The sequence below is a fragment of the Amblyomma maculatum genome, chromosome 3 (assembly GCF_055883805.1).
Source record: "Amblyomma maculatum isolate TAMU_Amacu chromosome 3, ASM5588380v1, whole genome shotgun sequence".
Classification (NCBI taxonomy): domain Eukaryota; kingdom Metazoa; phylum Arthropoda; class Arachnida; order Ixodida; family Ixodidae; genus Amblyomma; species Amblyomma maculatum.
The window spans coordinates 19793475-19812605 of record NC_139346.1 but is presented as its reverse complement, the minus strand read 5'-3'; the positions used below and the strand labels follow the sequence as shown (position 1 = coordinate 19812605).

Here is a 19131-nt window from a genome sequence, read left to right as displayed (position 1 = left end):
CCTGCCACCAGGTGACTTTCGGGCTGAGCCCTGCCCTGCCCCCCCCCCCGTATCACTGGCATTGTGCACGAGGCTGGCTGTTCACGCAACAAGGGACTATACAGATGACTTACAGAGGAGGGGGAAGTTTTAGCAAGCCAGGCGCCACTCACTTTATGAAAACAGGAAGTGGAGACTTTGTACGCAAGCCGAGAGCTGATATAGCCAGGGTTTATTGGTGTAGCATATTCCAAATATGACACAAGTACTTAAGTTTTCCTGCTTGTTTGTCTCCTGATGCGATCATTTGTATCTCTCTTATGTATACTTTGATTTATCGGTTCTTGCGCACCATATTTTAGCAGCTAAGGAGCTTTTAGGCTCCTTAGCTGCAACTTGACCGGCTCTGTTACAAATGAAAGTTACCCGTTAACACAAATAATAAATTAGCTCACTGAAGAGCATCTGTGTTTGATGGTGAAACGGAATTGAACAATTCAAAAGAAACCTAAACCGATGACTTTCAAAACCCCCGATCAATTAGAGCAGCTTGTATGCGCGCCGTGACGTGCAAGTATTTTTCCTCGAGGGAATGACCGCGGCAGCTGGGGAGGTGCATTCCTCCGGCGGCTTGCTCACCTCTTGATGGTGGTTGACGATCCAGTTGCTGGAACTGAGCTTGAGCACCACGTATGCCCTGAGCAGCTCGGCCGTCGTCTTGCTTTTGTAGGCGGCCCGGGCGTCGTTGAAGCTCAGGTCCAGCGGGTCCCGCTGCGGAGGCAACTCTGCACTGCTCTCGGTCCGATCGAGCGCCGCCGGGGACGCGCTGGACTTGGGCCGCCGGCCGCTCGCCGAGGCGACGCGCAGCGCGCTGCCCAGGCGGGCCGGCATAGGCATCACGCACAGCAGACGCTGAGAGGCCATCGCGCCCACTGGCCCCGATCGGCTCTTGCAGCGAAGACGCGAGGCGAGGACGACGCAACAACAAACACGGCCTGCTCCGGCAGCGTGATCCAAGTCGGCCTTGTCGTCGGTCGATGACGTCACAAAAACGAGAGCAGTTTCAGTTTCGGTATTGAACATTTTACCGGTCACCGATGCCACAAAGCCGAGCAGATATGTAAACTTGCAACTTGCAAGTACTAGGATAATTTGAAAAATGGTACCACTTATCTCATCTTGTATTACAGAGGGGAAAGTGAAAACATTCCAGTTCACTGTAGCAGAACGGTCGGCCGAATATTTCTCACTTTGGACGCACTTCAATCGACAGATGAAATTGTGTGGAGCTGCATATGCTTACTTTTCATGCAGCACCAAAGTGTCCAAAGGGATCAAATGTCCTGAATGATTTTCTGAATGTAAATTCCTACTTTCCTCTCTATTTCTCCTTTCTCTCACCACGGCCGGTCTCGAGGGAGAGTGCGCTTCTCTTCTCTTACGGCTCCATGTCTTACGGCCTCACCAATTCACGGCCGGTCTCGAGGGAGAGCGCGCGCTCTTTCTTACGGCCTTCTCAATCGCCGCGTGAACAATGCGAATTTTTCTCCTTGAGCTACGCTCTCCGCCGCCGCAACGGGCGCGACCTGCTCACTGTTCGCTCCGCGTCTGTTTCAGTGGCGGCGGGTGGCTTTTGCCTGGTTTCGCGCGGTCTCTCGCGAGTTTCGTGGTGAGTGCTGCCCCGAAATGAAAGAACAAAGAAGGTAGATGCTGCAGCGGCATGTCGTGAACGTACTACACACGTGAACGGATATAAAAAACACTGCCGTTCAGCAAACGTTCGACAAGCATGGCACATGATAGCTACTTTTGTCCATTTTAGTCAGAATTTTTCCCAAGCCTGTACAAAGATAGCAACAACAACAACAAAAAAAAACAATGAGCAGTGATCACATTGAAGCTTCTTCAAGGCTAACATTACAGCAACTCGTCTTCAACAGCAAAACCGTCTTTTAGCACTAGATGCTAAACCATCCATTAGCACCGAACATGAAAATAATTTCATAAAAATGTAATGTAAATTGCAAAATGCTTGCATGATATAAAGTATTAGTATAACAGTCAAAGTAAACGTTGTAGGGTTGAGTTTTAAATGTTATTACAATTCATATATTAGCCAATGCGTGGTACGTATTATAAACATTATTTTAATTTTGCAAATAAACATTGTTTTAATGAAACTTTTACATGATATTAAGCTTATTGTGAAAACAATAAAAGATGGTTTGATATTAATGACACCACTTGTGCTCGAAGTGGTAAAAAGAGGCCAATAAATGATGAAGGTGAGACTCGATGCAGTGACTTACAAATGAGATCACCTGCTATATCGAAAGCATGCAAGAAACTTCTAAAGCGTTAAAAGAGGCAGCTCTCACTGAAGACTCATTTCAAGCCCTATATAGCGACCCATTGAGGCTCTCTTCGGGAAAGTAAGGTTAATGTGCGGAAGGGAACGACATATGCTAGATGGGAGGGCCGTAACAGCTAGCGGCGCATGACTATATTGTCAAGACGGACGTTTAATCTGAGAGCAAAATCAAGGCACTGAAGGAAGTGATGGCATCTCCTACCATCCCATTTCCCCTTGTCACATACTCCAATTTACCTTACGTCGCTATATACCGTTTAGTTATTCAACTTCGGGTGTGACGCTTGCGCTATTCTTCTTGAAACTAGAGAAAGAAGCAGCCCCATGTGGTACACTCTTCTACGAGGACAATACTCTAGTGGACTGCATTATCCGAAATCAGAGCTTGTTGCCCTATTGGACAAGCTTTTTTTTTTTTTCGAAAAAGCTGCCGTGCACCTACTACATACAAATGTTCTCGAAGTACTTAAGATCCACATTCAGTCAGCATTTGAGAATTCAACACTGAGTTGCCCGAAAGGAATTGACAACAGCTATGTTATTAGGTCCGCTTCTTTGATATTTAAAAAAATTTCTCAGAATTCTTCTTCTCAATTAATTATACCAGGAAAGTGACAGAGAACACCGAGAGGCCAACTCCTTATGTGCACAAGCCGTACAGGAAGATTTTGAGACTGAATTTTCTAGACGCAGGTCGCATTTTCATGAATTGATGAATATGTAGTGCACTGTGTAACTTTGAAGGACAATTTTTTTTTATTGTTTGCCGCTCTTTTCGATTCTGCTTAACTGTTTATGCACATTTCCTTGATTAAAAGTAGTCGCGAGAATACATATACATCTTCGGTCTTTCGACCGATTGATATGCTTTGAACGAAACTAGAACAGCCCACTCCACTAGACAAGTGACATTTTTACTATATGAGTAAATTTTTGTTCTTTACTCTGAACCTGAGACGCGCCATGAATATTCGCCGGTGCCTCTTTTTTGATCTAAACGAAAACGGTAGCGGTTGACAGAATCTCCACCGAACAGTTCACCATGCACTCACGTCAGGTTGCGCTACACCTGCTTAAAACATTCAAAGGCAGATTGCATAGCCTAGTAAATTTATTTTTGTACAAAACTTAGATGTAAAAAATGTTGAAGTGTACCCGAAGCTTCATTCGACCGTGCACGGCCGCACTGACGAAGGAGCGCGCGCGTGAGCGGAATATTGACTGTATTTTATTCCTCGTACACGAAATGTTCGATATTGATTACGGACTTTGTATAAACCATAAGGAGCGAAATGTCAGGACCTGCCGGTTGCAACTGACGCGGGCGAAGCTAAAAGCGAGCGCGCGTTTCCCTTGCGCGTGAACGGCTGTGGCGGAGGAGCAGCAGTGGGGCGGTGGCGACCCCGCCGAGGCGCGGCGGGCGGTGGAAACAGACCCCATTGGAGAGGCCGTAAGAGAAGAGAAGCGCGCTCTACCTCGAGACCGGCCGTGACCAATTGGGTCTGTTTCCACCGCCCGCCGCGCCTTGGTGGGGTCGCTACCGCCCCACTCATGGAGTTTTTCCTTCCTCCATGGCTACAGTGTTCTGGCCCCACTGCTGCGCTTCTTCTGCTACCGCCGCTCACGCGCAAGGGAAACGTACGCATTGACCTTGACGTACGTGCGCTCGCTCTTCGCTTCGCCCGCATCAGTTGCAACCCGCAGGTCCTGACATTTCACCCCTTTATGGTTTATACAAAGACGCCGCATTCAGCCTCTAAGATTTATCTTGTACGAGGAATAAAATAGTCAATAATCTGCGCCCGCGCGCCTTCGTCAGGGCGGCCGCGCACGGTCGAATATGAAGCTGGGTACACTTACCTCAACAGTTTTTGCCCCAAAGTTTTGTACCAAAATGAATGTACCAGGCTATGCAGTGTGCCTTTGAAAGCTGTAAGTATAGTGCAGGGCGACCTAGCTGACGCAAGTGCATGGCAAACTGATGGGTGGAGATTTTGTCAACCGCTGCCGTTTTCGTTCAGAGCAAAATAGGACAGGCGAAAATTCATGGCGCGTCTCAGATTCAGAGTAAGGAACAAAACTTTGCGCATATAGTTAAAATTTCAGTTGTCTGGTGGAGTGGGTTGTTCTAGCTTCGTTCAAAACATATCAGTCGGTTGAAAGGCCTTATATGTAGTCTCGCGAGTCGCACGTATGACAGACGTAGTATGTTTAATACATGATAAAAAAGAACTTTTATTCGAGGAAATGGCCGGGCATAAACAGACGTGGTATGTTTAATACATAGATAAAAAACAACTTTTATTCGAGGAAATGGGCATATGTTATGTATAATTGAAAAGATCGGCAAACACTAAAATATGGTCCTTCAAAGTTCACATTGTACTGCATATCAATTCATCAAAATGCGACCGGCTAGAAAATTCAGTCTCAAAATCTTCCTGCACTGCTTGTGCACATAAGGATAGTTGGCATCTCGTTCCTGTCTGTCACTTTCTTGGGATAATTAATTGGCAAGAAGGATTCTGAGAATTTTTTCAAATATCAACATGGATGTTCTCAACTGCTTCCGGGTCGTCGCTTCCCAGACGGCCATAGACGTCCGACGGTCGACCGACGGACGTCCTTTTTCGGACCTTCGGACATCCGACGGAAGTCCGGTTATGTTCGATATACGTACAGCGGACGTCCGTCGGACTATCGTTCGTGGATCCGGATCGCGTCCCACGGACGTCCGACGGGCAGCCGGAGGTGGACATTCGGACGTTTCCCGGAACATGCTTGCAGGGCCCGCTATTGGTGTAAAAACTTGCCAATAACATTCGTGTAAAGCTCAGCAAGCATGTGCCATGGAAATTTCAGTCACATACTAGTGCTCAATGCCTTTGTCGTGAGAGTAAAGCAGACAATAGAATATGCAACAGGTTCAAGTTTCCTGTTGTCTGCTTTACTTTCACACACAAAGCACTGAACAGTAGTGTGCAATTAAAACTTCCATCAAAGAGGCACATATGCTAGCTGAGCTTTACACAAATGCACCATTCCTGAAAACATGCTAAGTGCATAGGCATACCAGCATGCGTGGTTGTAAAAACAGCATTTTTTTTTTGCTTTATTGCAAAAACTGCATGCATAAATAGTCTACACTAAAAAAATATCAATGTTAAGGAATGGCATGGTAAAATGCAGGCCAACTGGAGTATTAAGAATCTGCTTGAATAATTTTTTTTAATTATCCTTGGCCGTGACAGCTCTTCCCTTGGGGAGGTGGTGGAGGAAAAGGTATTTATTGAAACCTAATATTTCGGAATTAGCGAGGAGATGATCGAGTTCTCTGTGGGCGGCCTCCGCAGGCCGGAATTCCAGGAGCAGTTACTATCCTGTGCATTTGCTCGATCAGCTGTTGCTGGTCTTTCAGGCCTAAGTTGGAAAGAGCAGGCTGGGCTCCTCCTGCAATAGAAGGGAAAATGAAATTCAAGTTATCTGTGCTGAACTTTGATTACACATCTCCAAGGGCAACTGCCAGTTTCTCTCAATTGCTTTTTCCAGGTGGCACTGTACGCATGCATCTCCATTCAGAACTGTCACATACTATATAGAAAGGTCATATAACTGCAGCAAAACCCATGCAGAATAACAAAAGATACAAACGTAGTTTGACCAGAACCTGGCATTCAGTATTTTAATGTTTTTATGTCGTCTTTTTGAACATGCCACTCTGACCAAACATGGCATGTTATGCTTGCTGCTATGCGCCCTCAGCAATGCCCAAGACATGGAGTGCACATGCAGAGAAACTAAGCATAAAGGATGCTGTATATGAACATAAAGCACAGCCAGAGCTTTGCAGTATTACACAGGTACGCATTGGCGGCAGAAACCTGCATTTTGAGCAGTTTAACAGGCAGATTTCTAAAGTCATTGTTCCTGCTCTGAAAAGAAGTGATCAATAATAACATCATTTAAAATTGTTACCTTTTTGTTCTGTAAACTGCACATTTCGCTGGTTTCCATGTGCCCTCTACCGAAGACATTCCCTGGGCGTGTCGGGGGTATATCGACATCAACATCTAGGCTACAAGCGTCTAGAAAGCGTCTCCTTAGAGCAGCTGCGACAAAGTAACTTATCTGATAACATGCAAGCTGCTGCAGCAGAATAAAGATAGACATTTGACATGTGGCTAAAGCCCAATGTGGATGCATAGCCCGCGGCAGTGATTGCGCAGTGTTCATGCTTCTACAAGAGTTAAAAGTAAAGTTATTTGTTTACCCACAGCGCTATATGTGACATTAAAATAGCAAGGCTTATAGTCACACAAAACACAAAAAGCTGACAACCACAAGCTCCTGATGTATTACCGGCAGCATGCAGCATGGATGTTAGTTACTGAAATATGGCTGCACAATTCTGGCAACCAGCTGTGCATGTATGTCATGGATTTCTCAACTACGCACAACAAATTACAAAAAAAATAATGGTATTTATAAATGGAGCCAGCTGTTCACAAGAAATACTGTAGCTTATTTATGGGGAAGGTAGTGGGCGCCAAAGAAACTGCCCCTGTAAAGGCGCCTAATTTGCCCCTATGTAATATCGGGGACAAGTGTGTGGACTACACAAACTGCAATCAAAGCACATAACTTTCACATCGACCAGGAAACTCGGATCATACTTGTCGATGTGAAAGTTGAACGTTAGTTCTTTCATGTGTGCAAGAGAAATAAGGTCACAATTCGTTTACATCGCGATTCTAGTCCAAAATCTACACATACTGTCCAGAGACTTTCACCCCCGCAGTATAAGCCACCACTTGGGTAAGAGATTAGTAAAAGAAGTGTATAAAAGACATTAGTGCTGTTGGACAGCCATAGCTATAAAAATGGTATTGACATTGGAGTACTGCCTTAAGGCGGGGCCTAGGGCATTACAAAAGCAAGAGTTAGTGTCCGCTGGTCCTCATTTGAACGAACAAAAAGAGGGGGAGGGGGGGAAGAAATCTACCTCAACTACATGTTGTGAGTGACACCAAGCCGCAGTTAGTATTAAAGATATCACACAGTTTTGTGGAAGATTTGGGAGCGCTTTGCTGCTTTCTTACAGGATTGGACAAAAGAGCTCACCATCTTCAGAAAGGCACGTTATATAGAAATGAAAATAGTGAATTTACTGCATCTGGCCACAACAACTTGCACACGGAGAGGAAGATGAACTGAAAATTTTATACATGAATGTACGTATTTACAACAGGTGAAACAATGACCATGATCTATGCCGAAGAGGAAAGAGATCAAAATTTAGCTCAGAACGAGTTCTCCAGGCCGCGGGGCCGTTTCATTAACTTCGGGACTCCGCCCACATTTCTCATCCCCAATGACAACGAACTCACACATGACTGGCTAACAAACATTTTGGCATGTCTTTCCACTTTCATAAGTTCTTCACCCTCTCCCTAATACAAGCAATGCAAAAGGGACAACAAATTCGTTTCACAACAAACAGAATTTAGAGAATGGACCTCGAAATGATTGGCTCACTAGGTCACATGCCAAACTCTCTCCCCTAGGTAAAAAAAAAATTAGAACCCATCAAAACGGCGTCCCACGTGCGCAACCATTGCCCAAAGCTTGCATCCTTGGCGGCTCCTTTTACAGGGCAATTATTGCAATTATTGGCGTCCGAGTCAGCACCATTGCGGACCAAATCAGAAGAGCCAACCCACATCCTCCCGCTCCGCATCATACCGTCACTGTTACACACTTGCCCTTTTTCAACGCCGCCATCTCCCACCATTGTTGACATCCAGGGTTGGAATCCTCAACGAGACCCCACTCAGCGCGCCTGCACTGAATAATTGTCACTTTTATGGGCTCCCCAATAAGGAAGCGGGCCTTACACCCTTCAACCTGACAGTGTTTTTTCTTTGAACGATAAGCAGTTCTTCCAAAAGAGGTGCTCGTTTCAAAGCTGTGCTGCCTCCGGGTGATGGGTCCAGTCAGCGTACTAAGGACCCCTTAGTACGCTTAGTACTAAGGACCCCTTAGTTGTATACTGTTCGTCAGTTCAGTTCAGGCGTTCAGTCGTGTCCGACTCTTCGTGACCCTGTGGACCATGTCACGCCACGCTTTCCGGTCTCTCACTATCTTCTTAACATCACATAGCTTCATCTGCAATGCCTCGAGAATGCCATCTAACCATCGCGTTCGCTGCCTACCCCTTCTCCGGTGACCCTCAACCTTTCCCAACATCAAATCTTTCTCCAGCGACTCCTCTCTTCTCATCAGATGACCAAAGTAGCTGAGCTTTAACTTTAGAATTTGACCCTCCAATGAGCAGTCAGGGTTTATGGTCGACAATATCGACTGATTTGATCTTCTGGCAGTCCAAGGAACTCTTAAGAGTCTTCGCCAGCACCACAATTCAAACGCGTCAATTCTTCGGCGGTCAGCCTTTTTCACAGTCCAACTAAAGCTCCTTAAATAAAAATGAGCCCCCTACATGACACAGCAACGAGAACAAACTGCCTGTCCCCGCGTCTTCGAGTGCGACAGCAAAGTCCTCGGAAGAGGGGACTTCTTTCCCTCTCTGCCTACCTTTCCGTTAAGCACTGTAGCTGCCTCTCTGTGCGCGTCTCTCCGCCTCCTGTCCGAGGGCAAGTGGGAGATGGCCGCAGCTCGGCGTTGAACAGGTGACTCAAAAAGAGCAGACTAATAATGGTGCCTAGCATAGCCACCGATACCTTACAGAAATCATTAAAGAAATGAAAGCAACACATCAGATAACGCTACAATGTTTCTAAGTGCAAAGTCGACAACTCCAAGTCATATAAATATATGTACATCTCCGCACATTAACTAGACAGAAACAGTGCAGAGTAAACTAATAATTCAGTGTCTAGCAACACTATTAAAAGGGGATAAAGGCCACGGGGGGCTGCGATTATTAGTACCGTTCTGCCTTTAAACTACAATAACATACTTGTTGCAAGCTTAAAATCAAAGATTCACACCTGTCCTACCCACAGCAATGGAACACACATCTGACTCAAGTCTGCAGAGAAAGAGCAAGCTAGACTATTGCAGATGCACCCTTGGTTATTTTTCTGGCATTTCTGAGGGTGAAGAATCTGACTTGTCAGTAGCATGTATATGAATAAGAATCCTATGACAGTAAATGCATCAGATTTTCTGGAGTGGCTTTTTTTTGCTGACCACATATGAGGTGAGCTATAATTTATCCAACTTGGCCTAGGTTTATTCTATGAATAACAAAGCTATAGCAGGTACACAGTCGTCCACTCAGGCTGAACATGCGAGTGCGTGGCATGCACTTTTTGAGATGCCACTGCATCCATCGCAGCTGCACACCGTAGCGAAGAGGCAGACAGCGTGAAGTACCAGCCTCTAGTCCCTCTACCACCACTGGGGTCCCAAACTAGGGACCCCTTGTTTTTGTCAGGACAGGCCCCCTCAGGGTCAGCTAGTGAGTAACCTCCTGTATTTGTATCTGATGGCAATGTTTTCCACCACCACCCACAATACGCAGCTGTGCATCATAGCAGATGTGAAGCAACAGTTCCTGGTCCTTCTATGCATAAGCTACTTTGCCTTGATGCATGCCTGCGCACGATAGTAAAGAGGCAGACGACATGACGCAGCAGCTCATGGTACCTTTACACATGAGCCCCCCCCACTGTACTTCAATATGCACCATAGATAATATACAGACTACGCCACACAGCAGCTCCTGGTCCCTCTATGCATAAGCCATTTTGCCTCAATACGCACCTGCATACCTGAGCGAAGAGGCAGACGTGAAGCTGCAGCTCCTGGGCCCTCCATGCACAAGCCACTTAGCATCAATGCACGGCTGTGCACTGTAGTAAAGAGGCGAAGAACGTTAAGCAGCAGCTCCTGGTCCCTCTACACATCAGCCATTTTGCCTCGATGTGCATCTGCACACCGTAACAAACAGCCAGATGTGACAAAGAAGCTCCTGGTTTCTCTACACATAAACCACTTTGCCTCAATGCACGTCTGCACACCGGAGCAAAGAGGCAGATGACGTGAAGCTGGAGCGGCTAGTCCCTCTACGCACAAGCCACTTAGCCTTGATGCATGGCTGCGACGGATGCATTGCTATTTTGCAAACTGCATGCCACACATTCCCATTCAAGCTAAGAGTGGACGACTGTGTAAACGTAAAATACTGGTTATTTACTTCTCCCTCCTCCAGTCACCGAACGGACAATGACAAAAAGTAACATGGTGGACAATGTAAAAAGAATTTGCTGCATAAAGTTTGTTGAAACCAGTTCTACATCCTACATGTAAACAAGCTAAAACCTTAATGTCGAAGGGATGTCCTGTGTGTTTAAAATCATCACGCTCAAACAACTTCAACACTGACAATCATGATTCAATATTAATAATATAGATAATAATACTATACTCACTTTTAGCCATACCAAAGAAATGAGAATGCAAAGGGATGTTGCTGTTTTTTCCCCGTGGATGACAGTTTTCCATGTTCAAAGTGCTGCTTCCTGTTGGCTTACGAAATCGGCTACAGCAAATGGCATCTGAAAAATTTTTGGAAGCCTCATGCTAGTCTTCAACGAGAAAAACATTGCCATACAGAAGCAGAACACAAATACTTTTACAACACACTAAAAGCACCAACTGCGGTGCTGTTTTTAGGATGACTAGGTAGAGGTTTTGCTGTAGCAAGCCAAATGTTAGCCTTCAATAAGGAAAGCATTCCCATACAGAAACAGAACACAAAAACTTTTACAACACATTAAAAGCATCAATTGCACAAATGCTTGTAAGATGACCAGGTACAGGTTTCTGCTATAGCCCACATCATGTGACCAGCGGTTATAAGAAGCCTTGTATGTGAGCATGATGCCCTAGATTCAATTTATGGCTATCACTGTATTAACAAGCATGGGTTTAAAGCTACTTTAATATGATAATCTAAGAACATGGTAAGAGCTTTCAGTGCGAGACATAAGCTCAGTATCATGCACTATAAGGTGCTGCATGGCTCTAGTGTAGCTTTGGCATTATCTTGCTGTCAATAATGCAATGAAGTTCTGAGGAGCCTTTGAATATCTGTAAGGACAAAGCAACAACAATTTTGTTTTCATCTCACTTTTGCTCAACTCGTTTGTTTTTTTTTTGTTTTTTTTCTTTTGAGCCCGCGGCTTGCATGGCCTCCCAGTATGCCTGTTTTGCATAAAAGAAGGCGTTGCAGGCACCAGAGCTCACAGCCCAACTGTGTCGCGGCGGCGGTATGTCAAATTCCTGCCAGAACCGCGCAGAACAACGGGTCAAGAAAAAGACAAGTGCTGACTTTTTTTTTTCTCTCATCTCCTTGTCCGGTTGTTCTGCGCGGTTCGGTCCCACATGCATAACCAACATGCGCAAGGTGCTGTCCTGGTTTGTCAAAGCTGAAGAAGAGTACTAAACCTTTAGTTATTTAGTAGCTACAGCCGTTCCTTCTAGAAACTGTAGTTGCCGTAAAGCTCGAGAGAAAGATGAGCGGCTGTCCATAAAAAAAAAAAAAAAAAAAACGCGCGACGTTTTCAGAAGTGTAGGCATGTCGCACGATAGGCTCGCGGAGTGCAAAAGTTTTCTCGTATAGTTTTTACAACTCAGCACGTTGCGCATGGTTAACAAATTAACTCCTTTAAAGCTCGGGCAGGCACTCCTTTATCAGAGACAGAGAAGTTGCGCGGCTTACTGGCGCAGCGTCCAGTAATGCCGAGAAAGATGGCCCTCAGACTTGAGGCTGCAATTTAGTTAGTCGGCGCGGAGCCATCCTGTCAGTCTCGCCTAAAACACTCGACCGTTCGGCTGCTGTACAGAGCTGTTTCCTTATCCAAAAGCTCAGCACCATCGGTGCATCGAAAAGTTCCACTAAAGAAACAAAAGTTCGGTGAAATACTTACTTTGGAATCGGCGGGTGAACAAAGTGTGCCAGCCGCACCAAGCCACAGCAAAAACAATGCTAGCAGTGCATTACAGCCGTAGGTATTTGTAACTGCGCAGAAAATGCAGAACACGGAAACGTGAAGCCATCTTCCATGACTAAACTTCAACTTGTCAGGTGGATTGGATTGGCTCATTTCAGATTTTTTTGAGGATAGATTCGGTTTCGTTCTTTTTGAGCTTGCTGCGTCTATTCAGCCACTGATTAAAATTTCACTGAAGCATCATGATAGAAAAATGTTTAATGGTCATTTAACTTTTCATCAAAAATTTTTGATGGAAGAATTCAACGATGAAACATGCGGAAAATAAAAAAAAAGCTGTTTAATGGAAACGCTTTCTATCGCATCGATTCGCTCTGGCATCATATAATGGACTTGACGGCATTACTGATTTATACGCAGTTCAGATGAGCACGACGACTACAAACTATATCATAGCTGTGTAAAAGCAAATCCAGTGGCGGACGTACGGCGGCTGTCCGCTGGGCGAACGGATTCGACCATCCGCTTTCGTACGTACGCCGGAATTCCGGCGGACGTCCGAAATCGGCCGCCGAGTTGAGGCCGAGTTCGGTTGTCCGTCGGACGTCAGTGGCCGTCTGGGCTTCCGGGTCACTCAGTGGGGAATTCTCAAGTGCTGATTGAATCAGGATCTTAAGTACTTCGAGAACATTTGTGTGTAGTAGGTGCACGGCAGCTTAAAAAAAAAAATAAAAATAAAACATGTCCAATAGGGCAACAATTAAGCTCTGGTTTCGGATAATGTAGTCCACTAGAATATTGTCCTCGTAGAAGAATGTACATTTGGGACTGCTTCTTTCACTAGTTTCAAGAAGAATAGCGCAAGTGTCACACGTACCCGAAGTTGATTAACGGTACATCTAGTGACGTAAAGGTAAACCGGAATATGTGACAGTGTGCAATGGGGGCAGCAGATATGTCAATTCCTTCAGTGCCTCGGTTACTGATTGCGGCACATCAGAAATGATTTTTTTTTTTTTGGCATCGACGCAAGGTGTCTTGATTTTGCTCTCAGATGAAACGTACTGTCTTGACAATGAAGTCAAGTGCCGCTAGCTCAATTACGCCCCTCGCATACAGCATATGTCGTTCCAAGCTTCCGCACTTTAGCCTTACTTTCCCGAAGAGAGCCTCAATGGGGTCGCTATGGCTTGAAATGTGTCTTCAGTGAGAGTGTCCTTCTTTATAACGCTTTAGAAGTTTCTTGCGTATATACTTCTTGCAGGTGAATTCATATATAAGTCACTGCATTTGGCCTCTTTTTAACCACTTCCAGCACAAGTGGTGTCATGAATATCAATTTTTTGACTGTTTTCATTAGCTTAATATCATGTAAAAATTTCATTAAACAATATTTATTTGCAAATTAAAGTAATTTGTTTGTATATTACAACACATTTGCTAATATATGAATTATAGTAATATTTAAAACTCAACCCCACATGTTTACTTTGACTGTTATACTAATAATTGATATCATGCAAGCATTTTGCAATTTATATTACATATTTATGAAATTATTTTCATGTTCGGTGCTACATGGATGGTTTCGCATCTAGCGCTGAAAGACGGTTTTGCTGTTGCAGACGAGATGCTGTCATGTTAGCCTTGAAGAAGCTTCGATGTGATCACTGCTCATTCACTTTCTTTTTTTTTTTTATTCCTATTCTTGTACGGGCTTGGGAAAAATTCATACTAAAATGGACAAAAGTGGCTACCATGCCGCAATATGTATATCATACGCTTGTCGAACGTTCGCTGATCGAGCGACAGTGTTTTTTATATAAAGACTCCGTTCACGTGTGTAGTACGTTGACGACATGACGCGGCAGCATATCTACCTTCTGTGTTCAATCAATCAATCATTTATTTCAATAAATATTCAAAGTGCAAAAAATGCCGAAGCTAGTTTAGGCCTGTACATACATACATACATACATACATACATACATACATACATACATACATACATACATACATACATACATACATACATACATACATACATACATACATACATACATACATACATACATACGTACATACATACGTACGTACATACGTACGTACATACATACATACATACATACATACATACATACATACATACATACATACATACATACATACACACACACACACACACACACACACACACACACATACACGAATTATTTTAGGCGACTCGCATAATTGAGAGATCACGGAATACAGTTCTCTATCTGAAGAGAATGAATACAACCAAGACATATACATTTGGTGGCGCCAGAAATGAAAGCATTTCTTATCTCTTTTATTTAGTGTTATAATAATATAATTTTGTCAGAATAAAATTTTTTGATGGAAAATAAAAAGTTATTTGCCATTTTAATTTCAAGTGGAATATTATTCCATATTTTTACACCGACATACTGTATTAGGCGCTGGCCGTAAAAGTTTCTTGTGATAGTAAGGTTGAAGTTTATGTTGCTTGCATTTCTGGTGTTCCTGTTGGGTGTAACAAATATCGTAATTGGTAAAGGGTGAGCATTCAGGAGAATGGCATTTACTACACAGCAAACTTTCATTTCCGACGCAAGAGTAAAGGGAGTATATATGAAGCTCTGAGAACAATAAAGGTGTAGATGAGTGCCAGTGCGAGAAGGTCATTATGCGTACTGTTCTTTTTTTGAAGACGATCGAGTGATGGGATCTAAGCATATGTCTTAAATGTGAATGCCCAAGACTCGCTGCAACAGACAAGGTGAGAATGAAATATGGCAAAGTAAACCATTTTTAATATACGGATACAGAAATATATTCGTGTTCGAAAAAGAAAGCTGAAGCAAGTTTCGAACACAACTGGTTGTCAATTGCAATACCTAATATTTTATTGATTCTGTCTCCTCCAAGGCTGCTCCATCAATTAAAATATTGAGGATAGAAGAGTTAAAGAACTTATTTCTGGGACGAAATAAAGCAAATTTTGTTTTTGATTTATTTAGCGTGAGTTTATTGCAGTTAAACCATTCATTTATTCGACATGCTTCGGAATTAATTACTGCTTCCAATTCCAAAAGTAACTTGCCTGAAAATATCACTGCTGTGTCAACAGCGTATAGAACAGCCTTAGATGAAGATAAAATCTGATAAAAAAATATATAAAGAGAACAAAATAGGGCCTAGGACAGAACCTTGGGGAACGCCTGTTTCAACTGTTTGAAGGGGGAGGAAAAACCATCAATATAAATGTATTGCTTACTGTTTGAGAGATAACTAGCAAAAAAGTCAAGTGTAGACCCGAGGAATCCGTAGTGTTCAAGCTTTTTCAACAGAATAGAGTAACTATAACCGTATCGAAAGCTTTTTTTAAATCAAGAAACAGTACAACCGGAATTTCATTATTGTGTAAAGATGTACATATAGACTGTGTAAGTTCGAGAACCGCTGTGGATGTAGATCTATTAGATCGGAAGTCATGCTGACATATTGAGAACCAATATTATTTTCTTTCAAATAATGGCGTACTTGTGATGCTATAGCTTTTTCAAAAACAGTATTTATTACACTAAGCACCGATATTGGACGATAGCTGCCTGGATCATTGTTATCATCGTTTTCATATACAGGGATGACTTTTGCTATCTTTCATTTCGGGGCTGCACTCACCACGGAATCCACAAGCGACAGCGCGAAACTATAGGCAAAAGCCACCCGCCACCGCTGAAGCAGACGCGGAGCGAATAGTGAGCAGGTCGCGCCTCTGGCGGCGGCGGAGAGCGTAACTAAATGAGAAACGTTCCCATTGTTCCCGCGGCGATTGAGAAGGCCGTAAGAAAGAGCACGCGCTCCCCCTAGAGACCGGACGCGTGCTCACCACCGCGGTTGCTCACTCACTCCCTCACTCGCTCACACACACACACACACACACACACACACACACACACACACACACACACACACACACACACACACACACACACACACACACACACACACACACACACACACACACACACACACACACACACACACACACACACACACACACACACACACACACACACACACACACACACACACAGACACACACACACACACACACACACACACACACACACACACACACACACACACACACACACACACACACGCGCGCGCGCGCGCGCGTGCACGAAAGGCACTAGAAGCATGGTGTCGTCATCTACATTTGGCAATAATAACTAGAATAATCGCCTGCGGTTTGTTACTTTAATTGGCACTAGATGCCCTCACAAATGCTTTCGTGCTATTTCGTTCTGGAGTCACTCGATATAATCGATAAAAGTGATTCTATTTCGTTCCAAGGTTCCAGTGACTTTATTTCGTTCTAAGCCCCTCAATTTTCTTCTAAAGGCTTTATTTCGTTCTAGTAAAGTGAGCTAGTTCTAGGGTGCATTTGTTGTGTTGTACAGTGTTTTAAAAGTCTCCTAGAACGCTGTCATTGTAGTAAAGTTCTGATTTTAGGGGTTTATCTGATGAATGTACGAAAGCGACTAAACGAGGGACGCCGTAGTGGAGGGCTCAGGGTAATTTCAACCGGATCTTAACGTACCGTACAGGCAGTAGTACAAGAGCTATATAGGGATGCATGTGGTAACTGGTAACACATAGGCTCCCTATTTCGTGGTAGGAATAGTGTTTTGTTGTAAAGTCGATCGTTGTTTTTTCCTTCATAGGCGGAGTCATTGTAACGTCATGTTTCGATTCTTTTTTTTTTTTTTTTTTTTTTTTTACGCTTCGGACGCACCTACACAAAGACAATTTTTGGTCAGCGCACCAGAAGCTCAGGCCTTTTGTTTTGCACAGCTTTGTTGTGCTTCTCTAACTTCTAAGCGAGACGCACCGTCAGAGCACGTGCGCTTCGAGCGCGTTCTCGCGGCACGAGCGAAGTTCAAGGTCAGGCGCTCCGAAGTGACGTGATGGTTGCATCGCACATAAGCAATTTCCACCGCCCGGGAATGTCTCCTTAACACAACTGTGCCTTTATTGCCATGTCTGCAGAGAAGCCCCGCCACGACGCCGAAACGCAAGTGGCCGTGGGCCACGCGGCCTTCGGGTGTCGTCTCCTCCCACCCATGGGTGACTTTCGAAACAACGTCGACACCGTATCCAAGTGACGTCTGGAATGACGCATCCTTCGCGGTGGGCGGAAGATGGCGCTTCGCGTATCGATTGTTCTGCAGTTGTGGGGCTGCTTTGAAGTGGAGGAAGACGAGCTTCATTTCCGGCTTTTTATGGATCCCGAGCAATTCTAGCCACTCCAGCCTCGTGTAAATCGGTCGCAGACCGAGGGGACTGGTGCCGACTTAGCGCTCAGGCGGCCGACGCTAGGGGTGCTCGGTTTCGAATCGCGGTTTCCTGCGGGTCACAGCCGGCCGCTTCCCCTGTCAAGTGACGTAGTCCTTCCTCACCGGCCTATGCAGCAGCAGCAGCACTGATAGCCGCGATGCTCATCAAGGAATTGTAAGTAGCACTCGCGGGGTTCCCGCCGCGGTCCGGCGGCGGAGCCCGGGCTCCTGCCGAAGTGCCGGCTGAACGCCGTTGGCTGGCGGCGCGGTAGTTTGGCGGCGGGGGCCCGGCGCTCGGCGGCTTTCAATGGGGGTGGCGCCGCTGACTGAAGCCCTTCTCCGGTTGCAGCCGCGTCGTCCTGCCCATCACCGTCGAAGAGGTAAGCTGCTGGGGTTGGGGGCCCGTGCAGGAGCGGGGTGATCGCCTCCTCCCTCAGTACCAGGTGGGCCAGCTGTACTCGGTGGCCGAGGCAAGCAAAAACGAGACGGGCGGCGGCGAGGGCATCGAGGTGATCAAAAACGAGCCCTTCGAAGGCAAGGATCTGCTTGGCGGCAAGTACAACAAGGGCCAGTATACCTACAAGATCTACCACCTGGAGAGCAAGGTGCCCTCCTTCATCCGCATGCTGGCGCCCAAGGGGGCCCTAGCCATACACGAGGAGGCCTGGAACGCCTACCCGTACTGCCGCACGGTGCTCACCAACCCGGACTACATGGCCGGAAACTTCACCCTGTGCATCGAGACCATGCACGCGCCGGACAACGGATGCCAGGAGAACGTACGTAGGCCTTCCGAAAGTGTACCTCGGCTGGTTGTAGCGTCAACATTATGTGTTTAGGCTGCACATGGTTTCGGTCAAGCCGGCCCCCACTGCTCCTTATCAGTGCTTGATTTGAACCACGGTGGCGACTGTGCACCACTTGCAGTGGGCACTCTTGCTGGCAGCTTGAGAGGAAGGCCACAGTGACACGCATTGCTTGTTTGTCTGTCTAGCTTTCACAAGGAGGCATGGGTCTACCCCCTAAGCATTTCACGTTAAAGGGACCTCCCTGCCTTGTAATTCTACTGCTGTCTGGCTATTCGGCAGCAGGAATAAGATTCTGGGTGTTACTCCTGCAGCAAAGCGCAATGTGGTAGATGCTTGCCATCCCACATGGTCAGAGCCATGGTGTGATTAGGGGAGAAGTTTCTTGATTAAACACGCTGCCTACAGTGCAATACCCATGCTGGAAAAGGTGATCACCTGTGCACACAGCCACATGGCCCTGGTTGTGCACACAGTGCCTGGGGAATTGGTGCCATTGGCAAATCTTTGATGTGTCTACCTGCATGCACGGAAGTTGAGGTGTGTGGCCCCAAGCAAATTTCATTATTCGGTTTCTCCCGTGATTACTTTCAAGATCTGTGTTGTCATGAGAAGTGCTTATTGTAGGGCAGTGATGGGTGTGGCCTGGA

General features: G+C 45.4%; 2 protein-coding genes and 1 long non-coding RNA gene across 10 annotated transcripts in view; 1 reads left to right on the top strand and 2 right to left on the bottom strand.

Moving 5' to 3' along the window:
- Positions 1–1010, bottom strand: part of LOC146194305 (proline dehydrogenase 1, mitochondrial-like) — a 251848-nt gene extending 250838 nt beyond the window's left edge. For all 3 annotated transcript variants that reach the window (XR_014705865.1, XM_084597343.1, XM_084597344.1), the window contains exon 1: positions 619–1010. Coding sequence is in view for 2 of the 3 variants with exons in the window: in XM_084597343.1 (XP_084453469.1) it covers positions 619–903 (285 nt within the window). In the remaining variant the exon portion in view is untranslated. The remainder of the gene's footprint in view (positions 1–618) is intronic.
- A 3661-nt stretch (positions 1011–4671) lies between these two features.
- Positions 4672–12466, bottom strand: LOC146194304 (uncharacterized). 5 transcript variants are annotated; one of them, XR_014705862.1, is made up of 4 exons: positions 12304–12466; positions 10804–10929; positions 10136–10302; positions 4672–5800 (listed from the first exon to the last, which is right to left on the bottom strand). It is a non-coding gene; the product is annotated as an uncharacterized LOC146194304 (long non-coding RNA). The 5 variants fall into 5 exon arrangements; XR_014705864.1 differs by having other exon boundaries at positions 10136–10224; positions 12304–12464; XR_014705861.1 differs by having other exon boundaries at positions 4672–10302; positions 12304–12463.
- Positions 12467–17353: 4887 nt separating this feature from the next.
- The window catches only part of vib (phosphatidylinositol transfer protein vib), an 80443-nt gene continuing 78665 nt past the window's right edge, over positions 17354–19131 (top strand). The window contains exons 1-3 of one of the 2 annotated variants that reach the window (XM_084597338.1): positions 17354–17850; positions 18025–18055; positions 18113–18454. In XM_084597338.1, coding sequence (XP_084453464.1) covers positions 17834–17850; positions 18025–18055; positions 18113–18454 — 390 coding nt within the window. In that variant the 5' untranslated portion in view covers positions 17354–17833. The remainder of the gene's footprint in view (positions 17851–18024; positions 18056–18112; positions 18455–19131) is intronic. The other variant, XM_084597339.1, reaches the window with a different exon arrangement.